The sequence below is a fragment of the Enoplosus armatus genome, chromosome 4 (assembly GCF_043641665.1).
Source record: "Enoplosus armatus isolate fEnoArm2 chromosome 4, fEnoArm2.hap1, whole genome shotgun sequence".
In the NCBI taxonomy this organism is placed as follows: domain Eukaryota; kingdom Metazoa; phylum Chordata; class Actinopteri; order Centrarchiformes; family Enoplosidae; genus Enoplosus; species Enoplosus armatus.
This window is the reverse complement of record NC_092183.1, coordinates 9966203-9984593: the sequence shown is the minus strand read 5'-3', so window position 1 is coordinate 9984593 and position 18391 is coordinate 9966203. Positions and strand designations below refer to the sequence as shown.

Here is an 18391-nt window from a genome sequence, read left to right as displayed (position 1 = left end):
GAGGTCAAAACATTGCGTGCCAAGAATCACCCAGGGAGATCTTTTTGTGGGCCCACCACGTGACCCAGCCTACCCCAGCCTACATCGACAGCGTAAGCCAGACATCGACCACTTATCTACCGGCAGCCACCCTCCTCCTCCTCCTCCTCCTCCTCTTCCTCCTCCTCCCTGCGCCCTCCTCACTCCACCCAAACCCCATCAACGACACAGGACCAGGCAAGCGTGAGAGAAGGGCTGGCGATAGACACGAAATGTGGCACGAAATGCAGAAACGGAGCCCCTCAGACACACATCGAGTCAAGCACACAGACGTCTCAGCCTTTCAGCCAAGCCTACAGTGTGGTTAACTTCTGGCATGTCATGCAGGACCAGAGGCAGCTGTTCTTAAGAGAGACGCCATGACTGGATGGAAAAAATCTTCCTGGTGTCAAAGCAACTGAGGGGACTATTTCACTTACATCTAAAATGTTCAAAATAGCACAGTCTGTATCTATCAAACTAAAATGCCCTTTGCGCATGATAATACAGTATATATAGTGCCACCTAAATATTAATCATGAATGAAGTGAGCAAAGGTCAAATTATTTTATATGGTGTAATTTAAATGATGGTTTAAAGCAAGTTTCAGCCCGATTTTAAAATTAAATTTTTAAAATCAGTTCGTCATGCAATATTCTCTATCCAGATGGCTAATATAATAACAGGAAAATTACATCTTTATGTCTGCGGGTGGGTTTGGATAACCTTTAAATCTGCAGCATGCGGGTGATCTCCTGCTACTCTGAAACACGTCCCCCTGACCTTCCAATTAGAGCTCACTACCCAACAGCGGCAACACACTAAATCTTCCCCAGGCTGCAGGTTTGGACACCGGTATAAAACAGCCTGCTATAAAATCATTACTAGGCTGTAAAACACTGGAAAAATTCACAATTAAAAGACCAACAGAGACACAGAGAAAACAAAGCCAGAAGGAGAGGAATTATTCTGTGTCCAGATATGTGGAAGTAAAACATTTGCACAACACACACAATAACATGCAATTCTACTGGGAGATCAGCATGGAAAAAAGTAATGTTTTCTCTATGGGTTTCAAGGGCATGAATAGAAGAAATGAAATTACCACTGGGATATAAACAACTCATATTCTAGCAATGGAAGAGTTTATACATAAATCCATATGATAAGCCACGACAAGCAAATAATACCACATCAATCGTAAATCAGTTGCCTTTCCTCAAATTCGCATACATCACAATATGCCCTGTGAGCAAATAAACATAGCATATGGCTAATCTGAGCTTTGCTGTGACATTTAATTAATTGGCTGTTAATGGGAAAAAAAACTGCTCATAAATTACACATGTTCAGACAAATGTATCAAAAAGACAGTAGCTCATCCTCCATCAGCCATGTGGGTATTTAAACTAAATGCCATCCATGGGCATTAGCAGTGACATTTCCTGATGAGACTTTTTCTTGATAATACACTAATTAGGTCTAGAAAATTGTGAGGGTGCATCACAGCATTGCAAGGGGAGAAATACATATCTATTACATTGGTGCTGTATGTAAATATATAAAGCCATATAGAGTAATTGAACAGTTAAATATAAATATGCAAAAGAAAACCATTAGTGAAGCAATTAATGGCAGAATATGATGATAACACATCTAACTGCTATACAATCTAATTTGTGACACCATAATAAGCCATTTTATTAATGACATTACATTAATGGCGAGTGTGATGAGGGAGGCTTGTTTTAGACTGAGTGTGTAAAAGGTCACAGAGAAATGAGTTATCGAATGCAGTCTCATCAAATTGGAGTCAGAAATCATCAACTTGAATTAAAAGTGAAACTGTAGTGCTTTGTAAGCTGAGTCTGAGTCAGATCTGAGACATTCCCAGTCCACTGTGGGAGGAGGATTCCCTCAATTAACTTCACAGTGAGACAGAAAGGGGTCCAATCCATATACCTGCAAGTGCCAATAGCATTCCAGCCCTGGCACGCTGAGCCAAGCAGTAAATAAATAAGAATATGAGCTCAACTAGGCATGCTGGCCTATTCACATGTCCCACTGCTAGATGACCAAGAATGTATTTCACAGGGGGCTATTGTTTCCACGCAGCAGAGCATTAACGATGTTTACTTCATAAGTGTTGATTATTGAAGTTCCCTTTAATTAAAATTCTTTTCTCATTTGGGATATCTAAAAATGAATTATTCGCATATAAAAAGAATAATTTGGGTCCTTGCAATCTCTCTTTTAATAAAGTTAAAGGCGAGTCTCTTAAGAATTTAAACACCGCAAAAGATAAAAACAGTCCATTCCAGAGGGCTACTGCAAAAACACCCCCATGGAGCATTTAGCCTGTAGGAAGAAAACAATGAAACAAATCAATGGTAAGCTTGTAAATGCTGCAATTTTAGTTTGAAAAGGAGAGCCTCAATTGGAAAAAACTGGGTAAGTCCAAGATTAACAGGCCCTCTATCACTTATCGATCCACATTTATTACTTTTAAATGTGGGTAATTGGGGGGAGTTTGGTGCAATCTCTGTCTGCATCTTTATAGAATGGCTCCAGTAGGTGTATGGGCCTTAAGTGCACTCGTAAATTGGTTTTATGAGTTTCTGAGACATATCGCTGCTAATGTTTCCACTCGACGGCTTTATGGTCACATTGTAGCGACTCTGGTGAAAGATACTTTCTAATATATTGCAAAAGTGATGTTGACGAAGACAATATATAGCTTGGATGTAGAGCTTTCATTTAAATGATAATGGCGTGTCTGGCACTGCAACTCAAGTCTATCTTTTTTAATTTTGTTGTAGAAAATCTTGAAAGCAAGAAGAAATACATCTTTCACTGTCAGTGAAAATGAATACACCACTATTTATTTGTGACCAGGCCAGGTCAATATATTTATGTGCACGTTAAAAAAAAGTAATTGAGCAAATAAGTAACTTTTGTTGTGATTAGAGGGGAAAATGCTGAATTAATCAGGAAATGGTCATAAAAAAAACAGCATGTAATACTGCAGTGATACAATTAGTGTGTGTGTGTGTGTGTGTGAGCATTAGCGCACACTGTGTAGCCTACAACTCCCTGTATTATTCTCCAGATGTTCTCTTTCACGGCTTCGTAAAAGACTACCGGCATTTATCCGCCTTTCTATTTTCCGTCATCCCCATTCCTCCCACTCACACCATCCGATCCCTCCATCAAAGCCAGCCACTTTGCCAAACATGATCCCTGCCTGTTGTGTGTTGGTTTGGTTTCGAGAAGCGGATTAAACAGTTCCCACCAACTCTCTGATGTGGACCTTATCTCAGGTTTCTCTTGACACTGGCGGTGCTGTGGTGTTATTAGAAGCTAAAGGGCTTTGTTATGGAACACAAAAGGCAGAGCTAGGCAGCAGTTAGTAAGGCTTTGTTAAGGGTCAGAGAGGTGTTAAATAGACTACACCTGGGGCTGTGTTAACACCTTCACCTGAGACATTCAAACCATCCATGGAACGGTGTTCCATTCAGTTGAGGGAGCTCACAGAGACGACGGGATGGGAGATCTGAAAATCATTTCTGAAAGAAATATCAGACCATATAAATATCTAGCTCTAGAAAATGATGTAGGAATAAATTCTTTGGGGAATTGGGTAAAGATGAAGATTTGCAATGGCAGGTTAATTATATGAAATATGAAACAGACAGCCTTTTCACAGTGTGGAGTGTTGTCTTGAAACATTTTCAAAAGGTTGTCTCACTCAATTTCTCAATAGATGGCCTCTCTTAACTATTGAATAGAGCCAATCACTGCTCTTATGTGGAGGTCGCTGTTTATTGATCATTGTATCGCATGGTTGTAATATGATATCAATGCCTCTTACCTGCCTGAGCAAGCAGGTGGTGAAAGAAAACTTGGATTTGGTCCAAATGAAAACCAAACCCATGAGTACCCATCTACAGTGCAGATTACTCCTCCTAAATAATTTAACCCACAAAAATAAAGTTTTTCATTCCATGATCACATTCAATTCGATTTCAAACATATATTTGCCCACACAGGAGCCCCAGAGTAACTTTGGGGGGGAGACAGACCACATTCTGGGCCAGCTCAGCGTCAGGCCTTGTTACTCTGGATCCCCATCTCCTCTCCCTCCCACCTCCTTTCATCCCCCTCTTATCCCCCCTCTTATCCCCCTCTCCTCTCCACCCCCCCACCCCCAGACTAGTCTGGCTGGCCTACACACGCGATCCTCACGCTAGCTGGGCCTAAGCCCCGTAAAGGCTAACACAAGCTCAGTGTAAAAACTCCTATAGGGGCCCACCTCCATCCCTCTATCCCCCTCACTACCTCACCAATCCCCCTCTTCCCTTCTTGTGCTGCCTGACTACACTTTCGCTTCGCATTACTTCTGCTATTCTAACTTTTCCACTTCTGAGCACTATCAATTATGCACTAGAATAACAGTGGGGCCAGGCTTGGCAGCGGGACATAAAGGCCGATTATGCGTGTGAATAATTCAGCCATCTTCGTGCCATGTTCCTCTTACCAGTGATACAGGCAGGATGGCTTTGCTGCTAATGTACGACGGCAGACGCAATCTGACCTGGCCTTAATGTAAGGACAGCTCTCTACATCCCAGAGAAAGCAGAGAATGGAGAGCTGGAGAGGACATAAAAAGTGTGGCTGTACTGCATTATTAAAGCAGCTGTGAACCTGATGTCGCTCACGGATTGACAAGTCTGACGCTGTCACGGACATGGCGACTGACACCTGTCAATCTGTTAACAAGAAGACTCTGGAAATCCAGCACCAATCTTCAAACAAATTCATGACATTCATGTTAATCATGTATTTAAACAACTTATGGAAAGTACAAATAAGTTATAAACAAAAAATCTTTTTAAAAAAATCCTAAGAGCAGACAAAGAAAATAAACTCCAATAGAGGAAATGTTTACAGTCGTGTCAGCCGTCATGAATGTTTTTGGTTAAGGTCATATGAACCAGACAAGCAGACAACCTTCCATCACCTTCATGTCTACCTTGACTTCATTTTTCATGAATTGCGTGCAAAGGTTTGCAAGTGCTACTCTTCTTAGAGATCACAAACAGTAATGAATATTTCATCACTCCACCCACAGCAAAGCACGCACTCTAATCCAATACAAGAAATATGATGCATCTTTTTTCCTACAGGCTAATAATGTACTTTAATTCTGGACCTCATAAAAAAATAATACCACTGAAACATCTACAAATTGTCAGGTTTTTCCATAAAAGGTATAATGAACATAAGGCAAGTTTGCATTTTCTATAGCTAAGCCAAATTTTAAACGGGAAAGTTTCAAATTCAATAAATTTGACCGGGGAAAGATATTTATTATGAATATTTATATGAAGAAAAAATAAACCTGAAATTAGACAGTAATTATTAAATGTAAAAAGAAATACGCGGGTGATATTTAATCAACTGCTATATATAAATAAAAAAGTAAAAAGCAAAAAATAAATAAATACACAATTATCAACTTTTATAACAGAAGCTGCTACTACTTGTAATAAATTTGTAATTTTTAGTTGACAAATAAAAAAAAAACATTTTATAATTTTTTTAAACTGTAAATTGAAAATCTGTTTTAATCTTAATTGTGTTCATGATTTCACTTTTTAAATTGTGTTTTATGTGTCAAAATGCTCTTAGGAACCACAAATTATGAAAATGTTGTAAAAATGTCAAAAGGCATATTAACCTTAAAACAGCCAGGCCAAACACTACGTCGTTTCTGACATTTAAAAAAAAAAAAGCCCCTTCACTCCCTCTTATTTGTGCTTCCGTTTGCCATGCGTGCTCTAATCCTGGCTGGAATGTCTCCGGTGGTGGAGTCCTGCGGCCCAGAGGAACAGAACAGCAGGTGAAACTGAACTCTCTGAGGACTTGTCCCGCCTCACAGCAAATTCCTTGTAATGTATGTTACTTGGCAATAAACAGTTTCTGATTCTGATTCTGATTCTGACAGCTACTCCAGTAGTTCTACTATATGTCAACCAGACCCTCTGTTACACAAAAGTGCAGGGAAACTATTTTCAGAAGCAGGAATGTGGTTTTCATGGGATGAAAAAAAAAATTAAACAATTTAAAAAAACCTTATCAAATATATTAACTTTTTCTGTGTAATTTTTAAACAAACCGGTGTTCTTTAATATCCATCCTACAGATTATAGATTATTTAATATGCCTAAAAAGGTTATTCTTGCTGGGTATGTTTAATCCCTGTTGCCTAATTAATGCCATTTGTAAATGTCTCAAATTCTGAACTTTTCAAATCAATAACTGATTCAAACATTGCTGCCATATTTATCGCTTTGTGTCTGGCTGGTGCCACATTTTTCTTGGCTTGGCCGCCATGTTTCATCACACACACACACACACACACACACACACACTGTAGCTCTGTCTCTCTGTCTTGGAGTTCAGATGTTAAGTAGAAATGGGGAGGGGGTTAGGGTGATGCATGTTTTTAAGAAAGATTAAAAGAAAAGAAAAACAGACAGAAAAACAAGGGGAAAGAGATAGTGAGCGTAGGCGACTGTCAGTCAAGTGCTGCAGCCACAACATTGAGCCTAATGCTGGCAGTGGGCATGCTGGGTCACCTCAGCAGGACCCCTAGAGCCAAGGACAAGGACAGTTCAGTTAAAGATCTGGTGATCTCAAAGACCGAAGAGAGGAAGGGAGGGAGGACGGCAAAGAGAAAGAGAGGACAATATGGCACGAAGAGCAAAAGAGCGGGAGGAAACCGACTGGCCTATATTCCAGGGATCCTTGGCGGGATCAGGAATAGAGGGCATGAGCTTGGTGGGGGGATTAGGACAAAGGAGGGAGTTATCGAGGAAAAGACCTGATGTTGGTCAGATTCAAAGACGCACCAGCTCCTCAACTCCAACTTCTCAAGCCCAGAACCAAACCAAAATCATGAAACCATGTCATCATCACCTCGCCATTTACGAGGCAAGGTGATGATTGTCTCTTCAATAAATCTAGTTTAGTGATGTTTTGGTTTTCAAAGCTCAACAGTGAGATTAAGAACATTAAAAAACCTTTGTATGCATGACTGTGCTGGAAAGAAAACACACACACTCCTTAGGATGTAACCATAGGCAGCGCTCATCACCTCTGTTTATACGGAGGGCTTAGGCCACTTTGGGGACTCCCCTTAAGTCTCACTTATCTCATTAGACCCTTAAAACTGATTAATATGAATGCAGCAGAGGCCTGCTCAAGGCATTCTTAAGAAAGGAGGGAAGGAGGAAAGAGAAGAGAAAGATAGGGCAGGGGGGTTGGAGGAAGGGGGTTTTTGTGTCTCCGGACAATGAGCTGATGGCTTTTTAAGCCTCTCAGTGGCTCTGGGTTAATACCCAGGGCTGCAGTCATGGGATAGGCCGCGGTTCAAAGGCTGCTGCACTCCAAGGCTCGCTGCTCGCTGATTTAGAGGAAGAAAATAAACAAGCAGAATAAATACCACATCTCCTGCAACTTGAACCTCACTAAAGAAATAATGAACTGCCTTTCCAAACCAGAGTGGGGTGTATGTATATGCGTGTCTGTGTGTGTTTGTCGGCCTATGTTCTTTGGGGTGTCATATTTGGTTATGTGGGATAATGTTCAGAGTAAGCCGGACCAGTCAAAGCTGGGCTCGGATGAGAGGAGAGGGTGAAGATGGGATTTATCACACATTCCGGGGATCAATCGTTTTTTCCCTTCAGGGGAAAAAACACACTCAGTACCATTTCACAGGAATACCAACCACCACACATAAACAAAGACTGACATACACACTGCAACTTCACAGAATGGGAAAACTATCAAGCAGCTCTCAGAGGAGCAGGCTCAGAGAATTGGGTCAAGAATAGTGCTGTGCTCTGCTATAGTAAAGGGTGCTAGTGTAAAGGGTTTCTGCTGCTTCATTAAAGCGGGCCTCGATGCAGAGGTCGGCTCAGGATAACCATGCACGCGCGCACTCACACAAATAGGCACAAATAACTACGCACATGTGTTTGCACACGAGTTGCCAGCAAACACACGGACATGGACACCCACGAACACACTCGCTGGTCTTAACATCAAACCCAGATTCGACTGAAGACATCAGATTCAGTTCTGTGTTATACATTTTTAAACATGATTTATTATCTGCTTGATTCCAGACTCTTCTAAGAGCTCAGATCAGACAAGCATCTGTTGCCTAATAAAAGGCTTGGAGCCAGGAGAGTAGATCTATAAGAGAGCTCTTCATGCCAAAGTAGCAGTCACTGAAGTTCTGATTAGCTGTTTTTGACAGGAGACTTTGTATATATGTATATTATATATATATAATTAAAAAATAATCTTAATTTTGTGTTTCATTTTTGGTCCAAACCCCTTCAAAACAATGCAGTTACAGAGACAAGCTGAGTCAAAGACAAATACGAATAGATTTGTTTCAAAATGAGATATCCACCATTTGAATTACAATTACGCATAATTATCCACATTATTCATCAGAATGAAAGGAACACATCATTTTATGACCTTCGCTTGCAAAGTATATCAACCTCTGAGGACAAAAGCAGCTCATTCTTATTGTACCAATTTCTCTCCACAGCAGATATATAGCATTTTGGAATGAAACCCTCCATTAAGTCGCTACATTACACACACCCTGGTATTCTGACTATGATACATGCATTTCAGTGGAAAATGCACTTTCAAGGGCACAGTGTGCAGTGTGTCACAGTAGTTAAGACCAAGATGCAACTTAGTACCGGAGCACCAACTACCAAGTAAACACAGCTCTGTGTGTGGGAGTCTTCAGTGTCAGAGGAAACAAAGCGGGGGTCTAAACCTGAGCAGGCTTAATCCTGTCTCTGTGGAAAATAGCCCCAGTGTCACTAAACCAGGACTGCAAAGACGACACCTCCTCAGGGTGAAGACCCAGAGTCCGTCCCCTGGAGAACCACCACCAACAAACCAACCACGGTCACCACCAGGGAGACAGAGAGACAGACAGAGAGCCAGCGAGCCACATGCATCTTTAAACCTTGGCAAGGACAGACAAGGAGGGGAGGGGGCTGATGAACTGGATGGTGTGGAGGGAGGCAGATGAGAGAGGATGGATAAGGCTAGTTGGAAATGAGGGAAACTGCCACCTCTTCTTTTCCACACGCTGTGTCACCCCCTGGCTGCTACATGCCTCTCCCCTCGTGTCTGGCGCTCGCATTATACTCCTCCTCTTCTCCCTTTTTCTGTCCGAAAGCGTACTACATCTTCAGCTGTGCACTCTCCCTTTCCCCCTCGCCATTCACACCATTCTCCCTCACTCCTCTCCTTTGCCCTCCCTTTTTTTTTCTCCCTCCGTTTAAAGCGCATGCATTACTTTCAGCCCTGGCTATGTGGAGTGGACAGAGAGAGCAGAACAATGGCCGCCTTTCAGTCTCACGACCCAGCATTGGGGGGGGGGGGGGGCACTGGCTGCTAGTATTTTCTCTACTGTCAATTCAAACAGGCTAATGCAGCTAGCTTATTATTGGCACGTCCCGCCACAACGGTAGACTGAACAAAGTGAAAGCAACATTGTTTGATTGTTTGTTTATTTATATTTGTGTCAATGGAAAATTGACGCAGCTGTGGGAACTTTACAAAGAGGTGTTCATATTAAAAACAAGGCCAGGGAATCAATTAGTCCTTTCACCCGAATTCACGTCACCTTTTCATGACTGTTCCAACGCAAACAAAAGAACACCAAGCGAAAACACGAGAAGCTGTGTAAGCCATACATACATGATAACAACCATCTCTGGCAAACAGCAGCACTTTATGCCTTCTAAATTTTCTATTTGGGGATACAAACGTTTGGAAATACACCAAGTAGATTGTCTCAATTCCAAAGGGAAAGCACACCACACAATTGTACAGTCTGTGTGTTTCTCAGTCTGTCTGTAAAGACGAATTACCTCATGAGTCATTTACAACTGGCTACAACCCGTCAATTAGGTCTTTATTCACAAGCTGGAGATGTGTTCTCTTCTGGGATCTATTCTCCACACTGCTGCCCAGCTAGAAAAACATCCATTCACTCCCCCGCAGCCCCCCAAGTTAAATAAGGAAAACGGCAGTGTAAGGTCCGAAGCCAGCCTACCATGAAAGGAATTATCTGTGGAAAATGTGTCTGGCAAAAACTGAACAGTCTCAATCGTTCCCGTCACATTTTCCAGTTGAAAAGTGAACGGTGACAGAAAGAGAAACATTTTTTTGAGACCCATCAGTCGTTTTGGCCTTCACATGCTGGTGTAGTTCCTGTAAATACAATATGGGTTTGACAGTAAATGAGTTTAACGAGGTCAAATCAACCAAAGCAGAAAGAGCTGGTTTAAATCAAGCAAATGTATGTAGCCTTCACTCTTAACTGTACACTTGAAATGCTTTAGGCTGAGAGCAGAGGGCACAAGAGGCTATCAGACCTCTCTCAGTAGCGCCCCTTTCTGGTCAGGGGTGATAGATCAACCAAGCGTTACTACAGTAACAGCTGCTTCTAAGCCTCCATCTTACAGAGGAGAGCAGAGGAGCCAAAGAAGGATATGGTGGCGCCATTTTCAGCCACAAACGAGGACTTTTACTACACAATAGCGAGATTCCAGGACTGACGTTTTGAGACTTGTTGGACATGCAGCAGTCCGGTATTCCTGTTAATCACTGCTTTTTGGAGTCTTAAAACTGAAACATAAGATTTTCTGAGATGGGAGCCAAATTAACCCAACAGCTCTCTTCAGTTTCTCTTTTTTTTGTCTACTATGTTCATATTAACTACAAATCTGCTCAGGTGTTCACGGAAAAAATGCAACTTTGACTGCCAGATCTGTTCCCACAGCTGCTCTTGCATGGCACAAAGTAACTTGAGGAAAAATAAAGAACCAGTTGGGGGTAAAAAAAACTTTCCACAACTTTGAAATTTTGAGTGTAACTGAGACAGTGAGAGCAGGGATACAGAGAAAAAATTGCCCCTGAATAAACAAACACATGCATTTAGTAGACATGAAACCAACTAGCAAAAAAGGCAAACATTATTTTTATCATTCTCATGGCAGAATATAAGTCTCGCATCGAGCTTTTGCACACATGAGTGTTGCATAAGCTGGTTAATACTTTATTGTTTCCAAGTAGAGCTATACGGAGCGCTGCCCTGAAAGCCACGGGTTGAATGAGGGCTAAAAGACAGATTGCTCAGCTGATAGCAATGTTTCAGCACTCCATCTGACCTTGGAGTGATTACTCTGAAAACAAAAGCCTGGACATTAAAATCTGGTTCCCCAGGCAAGGGAGGGAAACGTGCAACTGGACTGAAGCTGCCATTCAATATTGTCCATTTCTGTCAGTATAATAAGAGAGCCCGTCTGCTCTTCGGTGGATAACCTAACATTTAAATTGATGGAGGTATTTTTAAGGCTCTTAGTGCCAATTCAACACTGTCAGCCTTGGTCAGGCTAAGTAATATTTATCTAATCATGAGCAAACACAGGTTTTCTAATGTTGTGTTCGGGTAAATAAATCACCAAAATGAAGGTCAAAAGACACAACCAATTGTTCAAAAGTAAGCGAAAGACATCATTTCATTTACAAAATCAAACTAATAACCCACCACTTTTGAAGAACAAAATGTATTATTTTTACATAAATAATTATATAAGTATGAATATAAATTATCAATAATTATCCAGTCTAATATAAATATATATATATATATATATATATACAAAAAATCTGGGAATGTCTTTTTCTATCCAGTTGTAGGCTGCCTTTACTTCAGTAGGATTAGCATATCCAAGACTACAGCCTGACCACCAGGCACCCCCGGCGACAGGGCTGCTTCTGTCCGCCGCATAGCAAGTCCACAAGGGTCACGGCCAAGAGTCCTCCCCCTCTTCCACCGCGCGCTGAAGAACAGCTGCTCTGCCAAGCACATTGACTAAGCATTGACTACTGCCTGCTGGGCTCATTTTCTAGTTAATAGAAAAAAAAATCTAATTTAAATGGAAAGTGCATTTACAGGTCTGGTGAGAAAACACAGAGTGCCATTTAAACCTAATAGAAGTATTACATCGCACAACACCATCATTACAGTTTGCTGGTTCTCCGTCAGGTCCCTTGTTTCTTTTTCTATATCCTCTGCCTTGCTCTCTTTGTGTCCCCTACACTCGCTGTCCCTGCAGCTCGGTCGCTGCTTGTGCTTGCCGATGCCATAGGCTTAAAAGAATGACAGAGCAAGGGGTCATTAACGAGAACTAATCAGCCCTCAGACAGAGAGACAGAGGGAGAGAACGAGAGCCAGAGCAGCGGAGGGAGTAAAACACAGCTCGGTACAAAAATGATAAGGGGGACAGGAGAGACTAGCATGGGGTCAAAAACTACCCACTTTAGCAATTGAAGGCAATATAAGCTCGACTTTAAAAATTACAGGTTTTCAGAATTTGACTTATAAATAAAAAGTTAATATTGTAATATATAATTTTCACATCTGTTAGAGATAGATGGGTGTATGAACTAACTTTCCACCTCCATGCGTACGTGCCTTTGTTAGCGTACAGTCAGCATTTGCACACACGTACACACATACAAGCACTGACTGACACGACGCTTATTCATGTCCCACTGGTCTGTGACAGGTAATGAGATGTCCAGGGGAGAAAAATGTCATTATTCTGGTATCTATGAGTCTTAAGGAGAGGAAACAAGCCCTGTATGACCTCATGGTTCATTTGGTTCTTTGCATGCACATGCACACACATGCACGCTCAAACACAGAAACATGCACAGACAAAGACGAGCCAGACACGACGGCAACAAAGGAAAGTTGTCTTTGACACCAGCGACACAACTGCTGCATGTAAGCCTCCAGTTACAGTGCATTGTAAGAATAAAAATGCAAAAACTACAACATGAGGCAGCACGTTAGAAAAATGCTTTCCAGGCTGTTTGTTGAGCTACAAATTATGCAGCAAAATACAAATCACCTTGAGCAATTTGCATGACCACAAGCGCATCAAACTGTTTATGTTAATAACACCCTGCACTTCAAGGAGAGTTCTAGTTACTAGTTTGTCATTCACAGACCAACTTTCTGCTTCGTTATTCCTCGCCGTATGTGCGTGACCTCTCCCTGAGCTCCTCTCAGAGTGTGCCTGACCTCTGCACGTCTTTCTCCACCATCAACCGTGGAGGGACTCCCGAAATATCTAATTGTATTCATTCATTTTCTGTGCCCGGCCAGGAAAGACAGAGAGAGAGAGAGGGGAGGGAAGGGAGGGAGGGAGAGAGAGAGAAAGAGACGGGTAGAGGCAGTGCGCCGAGAGGCAACACGGGAGAAAGGCGAGGAGGGATATGGGGAAGAAGAAAGGGCAGAGAGGGAGAAAGGAAGGGAAGGGAAGGGCCGTCTCTTCGGCATTACAGCTGAGACATCATTAGAGCCACTGTCTGTCCCCTCATTAGAATAAATACTCACAAGCAAAGACAGTCAGCGAGACAGCAGAGAGCAAATGTCCCTGTATTTTAACTTATTCCAAGCAGAAGGAACTCTCCAAGGACAAATAAAACTTCAAGGCACTTCTCTAAACTGCCCCTCAAAATAACTTTCTGATGGGCAAAATGCTGAACGTGTAAATGAAGGTGCCATGAGAAAAGCTCGAAGAAGAACCAAACCACAGACAGAGACCTAAAAGAGAAAGTATGGATGCGTAAAAGAAAGAGACTGAGAGATGGGCAAACAAAAGAGAAGAAGATAGAGAAGAAGATTAATTAGCAATATGAAACAGTTAGGAAGTTCCTGGTCTCATGCTGGAGTTGTGATACACAACGGTGGACTGAAGCCAACAGAACAGCATGGAAATCCCCTTAGCCCCTACCCCGATCACCAACAACACAAATGACTGTGGCACCGCTAACACAAATTACGATACGCTAAACCAATATAAAATTCCACACTAATGTACCAATTGCTTATCATTCAGACCGCTGGAAAACCAAAGAAATTCCAAACTGCAAAAACATTTCAAAAGGTTCCATTTCAAACACAAAACGTCCTTATCTTAGATCCCCCATTCAATGCCACTGAGGGTCTACGCTGTATTAGTGTCTACACCAGCGTGTTTTGTCTACCAGTGACTGCAGAAGTCACTACTTGAATTTCTAGCCCTTTCGCTTATTTTTGTCTACGTCTAGCTCACACTTTCTCCAATTATGTTGCAATAACGAGTAAGTAATGAGACAATTTCATATTTACTGTCTTTCTGTCACTTTCTAAATACAATTTTTTTGTTGTAAACTAAAAAAAAAAAAAGGAAACATATGTGACAAAGTTTCTAAGTAAAACTGTTTTTAGTTGGCATTTCCATGTGGAGGTTTTCATTTCTTTGCGTGCATTTCAGGTGATTAAGTAAGTAAGCAGAGCATAACGAATTGCACACGCTGATATGAAACATCCAACTTGGGCACAATGAATTATAAGCAAAACAGATTTTGTGACAAAACCAAACTCAAAACTGCAGCTTTAGTGTGATGGATTATCTAGCTAGGGCAATTTCCAAGTCTGTGGAAGCTGCAGTTTGATACGGTGCAAAAATGAATGGCAACAAAAGGGTTTTTCTGGAGGTAGTAAAACGAGCCCTGAACGACTGTGTTCAGCACCAACAAGAAAGAATGTAAAAAGAGAGAGTCAGACTAGAAGAAGAAAAAACATTGAAATTATCCTTTAAGTTGCCAGCTAACATTATTTATGACAAATTACATTAGTTTTAATTTTATTGCTATCATGAAGTAACATGCATCTTTGGCTCAAATGTGGCCGTTTATGCGCATGGGGCGTTCACACAGTAAATTCTTGGAGCAGCCGTAGTTTCGGTGTGACTGTGAAGCCTCAGAACAAAGGCAGACGCAGGCAAGTTACGTTACAGTGCCACACCAGCTCTCTACAGTAATGCATGAAGAAAGGGACTCAATATTTATTAACCGAGTCATCAATAAGAGAGTTTGCTATCTCTCCCCTCTCTCCGTCTCCTCTCTTCTGTCGTGTTACCTTTCGGGCTTCCTGCCTCAGCCCTGCAGGGGAGAGCCAAACAAACTCTGTTTAGAGTAAGTGGAACGGAGTGACTGGTGTTAGCAGCATTACAGCCTCTGTGAAACCTGTTTCCTTTCCTCAGGCAAGTCAGAGATTCAGAAACGGATGAGGCTCAGGAAGCTATCTGTTTCTCAGATTTTACTTGGGACCCCAAAGAGAGTAAAAGAAACAACATGCATGCAGCCAAGTGGATCACAAAGTTGTAGTTTTCTCCTCTCTCTCTCTTTCAGTGTTAGTGTGTCAGATCTGAGATTAACAGTAGATTTACTTAAATTCCCCTTCACTGAAACTGAGAAAACTTGTCAGCACATCTGGAAGATATCAAGTTAACTGAGCGGCCAGTCAAGTCAAAACTTTTTTGTTGAGGAAAGAAATGTAGTGTCTAATGAAAGTATGTCTATCAACAGCAGAAATCAAGATTCAGTTCAAAATTGTGTTTGCCTCTATTGAAGAAAGCAGTCCATAAATAAACAGCCGGGGTAAGTCAGAGTAGAGAGTTAGACCACAACAGTCATGGTCTACGGTATATCAGGCCGAGAATCTACGCACCCCGCTAGACTGGCCCCGGCTTCAGGAGAGGGCTTACAGTCAGCCCTGCGTTTGTACCCCTGACCACTAATTGCTTCAAGCAATAAATCATGTTTTCCGAAACTTCAAACTGAATATAAATAGTTGTGCAACAAATTCAGCATGTACTATTAATGGCTTTGTGCGCACTTGGTGGGTAAGCTGAGGATTTTATTCAACAAATACTAAGTGCCGTTGGCAGTTGAGTGAAAGATCTCTGTAAACTCCACCAGCAGTGTTTAGACTTAATAAACCCGGGACAAGGCTGTGCAGTCCAACTCCGTAAGGGACTTTTAGTGGGAAACGCTGTCTCAACAAACATGTACACTGAACGCTGATGTTGACTCGAGACTGTCCGAGTAGAGAGGGCTTTGAGAAACTTTTATTTTAAGTTTGCTGACGTTCTCGCGTGTGGCCCATTTGAGTCAACAGCACATAAAATCCTCACTTCACTTAACAGTAACAGTGCTGAGTCTTAAATTGAACACACACTTGTCTTTTTATGAATATAAATGAAAAGTGAAGAGCATACACTCTTTATTCCTAAAACATTTGACAATATTTAAATTAACTGTGTGAATATGTTTATTTTGAGACATTAGGTCAGGACATGACTTGTGCCTCTGAACTTATGAATGAGCAACCATTCATGCTCACCAATATGCAGAGAATAGAAAAGAAGTTTCAATTAGGGAAATGTCCATTTTAGAATGAATAAGATACACTCTGTTACACAGTGAAAGTTTTCAAAAGTTTTGAATGGGAAAGTTCATGGTTTCCAAATCGTACAGTCCTTATTGGAATAAAAACCCTTTCACTGTTTTATATAATTACACTACAGTGGGTTTTGCGTGCCAGAATATATTTGCATTCTTTAGGGTTTAATTTTAGCAAGTAAATCTATTATTTGTTCTCTAAAAGCTTTAAAAACATCCTGACCAAATTTTATTTGGGATTTTTTTTTTACTTCACAATAGTGTGCTTCATTCAGATGTCAATAGTCAAAGTGAAAACAAATTCGCTCAACTTCTCAAGGAAACGTTTCTTCACATAAAAAGTGATTCAAGAACTATTTTAAAGATAATAAATAAATAGGAAAATTGAGCTCCATAGAGCCATAAACACTTACAAACTCTAATGTAAAAATCAGCATAATATTCCACTGGAACTTCAGCCAACTGTGTGTCTTTGTTGCAAAAAAAATTAGTTTGTCATTTGATGTAATTCATCTGCCAAGGTGCCTTTATAATATTCATGAAGCACTCCTTCATGTACTTTTAGATGTGCTGAGGCCGTTGTATGCCCATAAATTGCATTATGGTGACTGTACTGAATTTCGTGAAGGAGCTGTTGAATATTGACTGACGCATTCCGCTCTTGCTGCCTACATTTAGTATTGTAGTAGTTTGTAAGCCAAACAGTAAATAACCTGAACAAAGAATCACATACAAGTGCTGTCTCTCTCACTGCACAGCTCTGAGACGTTTGGCCTGTACGTACGACTACAAGTAAAGTTTTCCCGAAACAAGGCAATGCACCCATACGCAGTCTGAAGTGAGTAAATGAATGGCTACGTTTAATGGACTTTGTGCTGATTATTTGGTGTTGAGACCAGTTAGATACTGGTATTAATGGGTCCCAGTGGGGTCGGGTAAATATCCAGCGTGAGTCCGCCGAACAGAGAAACAACACAATATAATGATCCAGGTTATTTTTCCCTTTACAGCTCTGATCCTGTACCTACAGCAGAATAATTCACAATGAAACGATGAACTGCCTTATCTGGACAGTATTGACAGCGGGTAAAGCGATGCAACACCAGGGAATGGCTGTTATGACCAGGCCTTATTACGCACGGTTTTAATCTATACTTTCCTCGGGGGACGCGCTGTTAATGAGCAGCCACGTCTTGGATATAAGGCACAGTAGCCTTTTACACTCCTGTTCCTACCCTCGGCTATAGTCTGTACCTACAGCTACTGGCATTATGCCCTCACTGCGGAGAATAAATACCGATGTGGTCCAGCAGACCTGCGAACCCCGTGGTTCATGCAGATGCGAGGAGACGGAACATCGCCGACTCTCCGCGGTAAACCTGCCCGGCGCGGGGACACTTACTTGGCGTTGGTCCGGTTCCAGAAGACGGCGTAGCGGTCGGCCACCACTTTGGAACTGGGCTCCTGGCTAAATACACACATCAACAGCACCAGGCAGACGAAGATGACCATTTCCATTTGCAGCATCACTACAGCAAAACTTCGGCACGTATTCCTCTTCAGTGTCGGTCGGTCAGTCGAGTTGTACAGGGCGCTTCAACCGGGACAGGTGATGAGTCTCATTCACATGTGGCCGTGTGTTGCAGTTTGTGAATGCTGAACAAATACAAATGCGCACAACATAGAAAACGCGAAGGGAAAGGCGACAATGTGACCATTCAAGGGGACTCTTGAGATGACACTTGTTCAGGTTGACGGAAATTTAAAGTAACAAAACCAACGCGTCACTGTGTTTTCTCTCTGATGCAGGTCGAGGGTCCTGGTGAATCATGGGCTTTATTTCATGCAGGATGTCAGCTCTGACAAATCCGTGGTGGGCTGACAAAATATTTCTCCCACAGTGAGCTCAAAGCACACAAATGCGCAGCACAACAGGCAGTGTCTTCTGTGGTGTGATAAT

The 18391-nt window shown here is 41.7% G+C and overlaps 1 protein-coding gene across 1 annotated transcript in view; it reads right to left on the bottom strand.

Annotated features, from left to right (window-relative positions):
• efna5b (ephrin-A5b) overlaps window positions 1-17958 on the bottom strand; it is an 86274-nt gene extending 68316 nt beyond the window's left edge. Inside the window, exon 1 of the mRNA XM_070904769.1 lies at window positions 17834-17958. Within this exon, the coding sequence (XP_070760870.1) occupies window positions 17834-17958 (125 nt within the window). The remainder of the gene's footprint in view (window positions 1-17833) is intronic.
• Window positions 17959-18391: the final 433 nt, after the last annotated feature.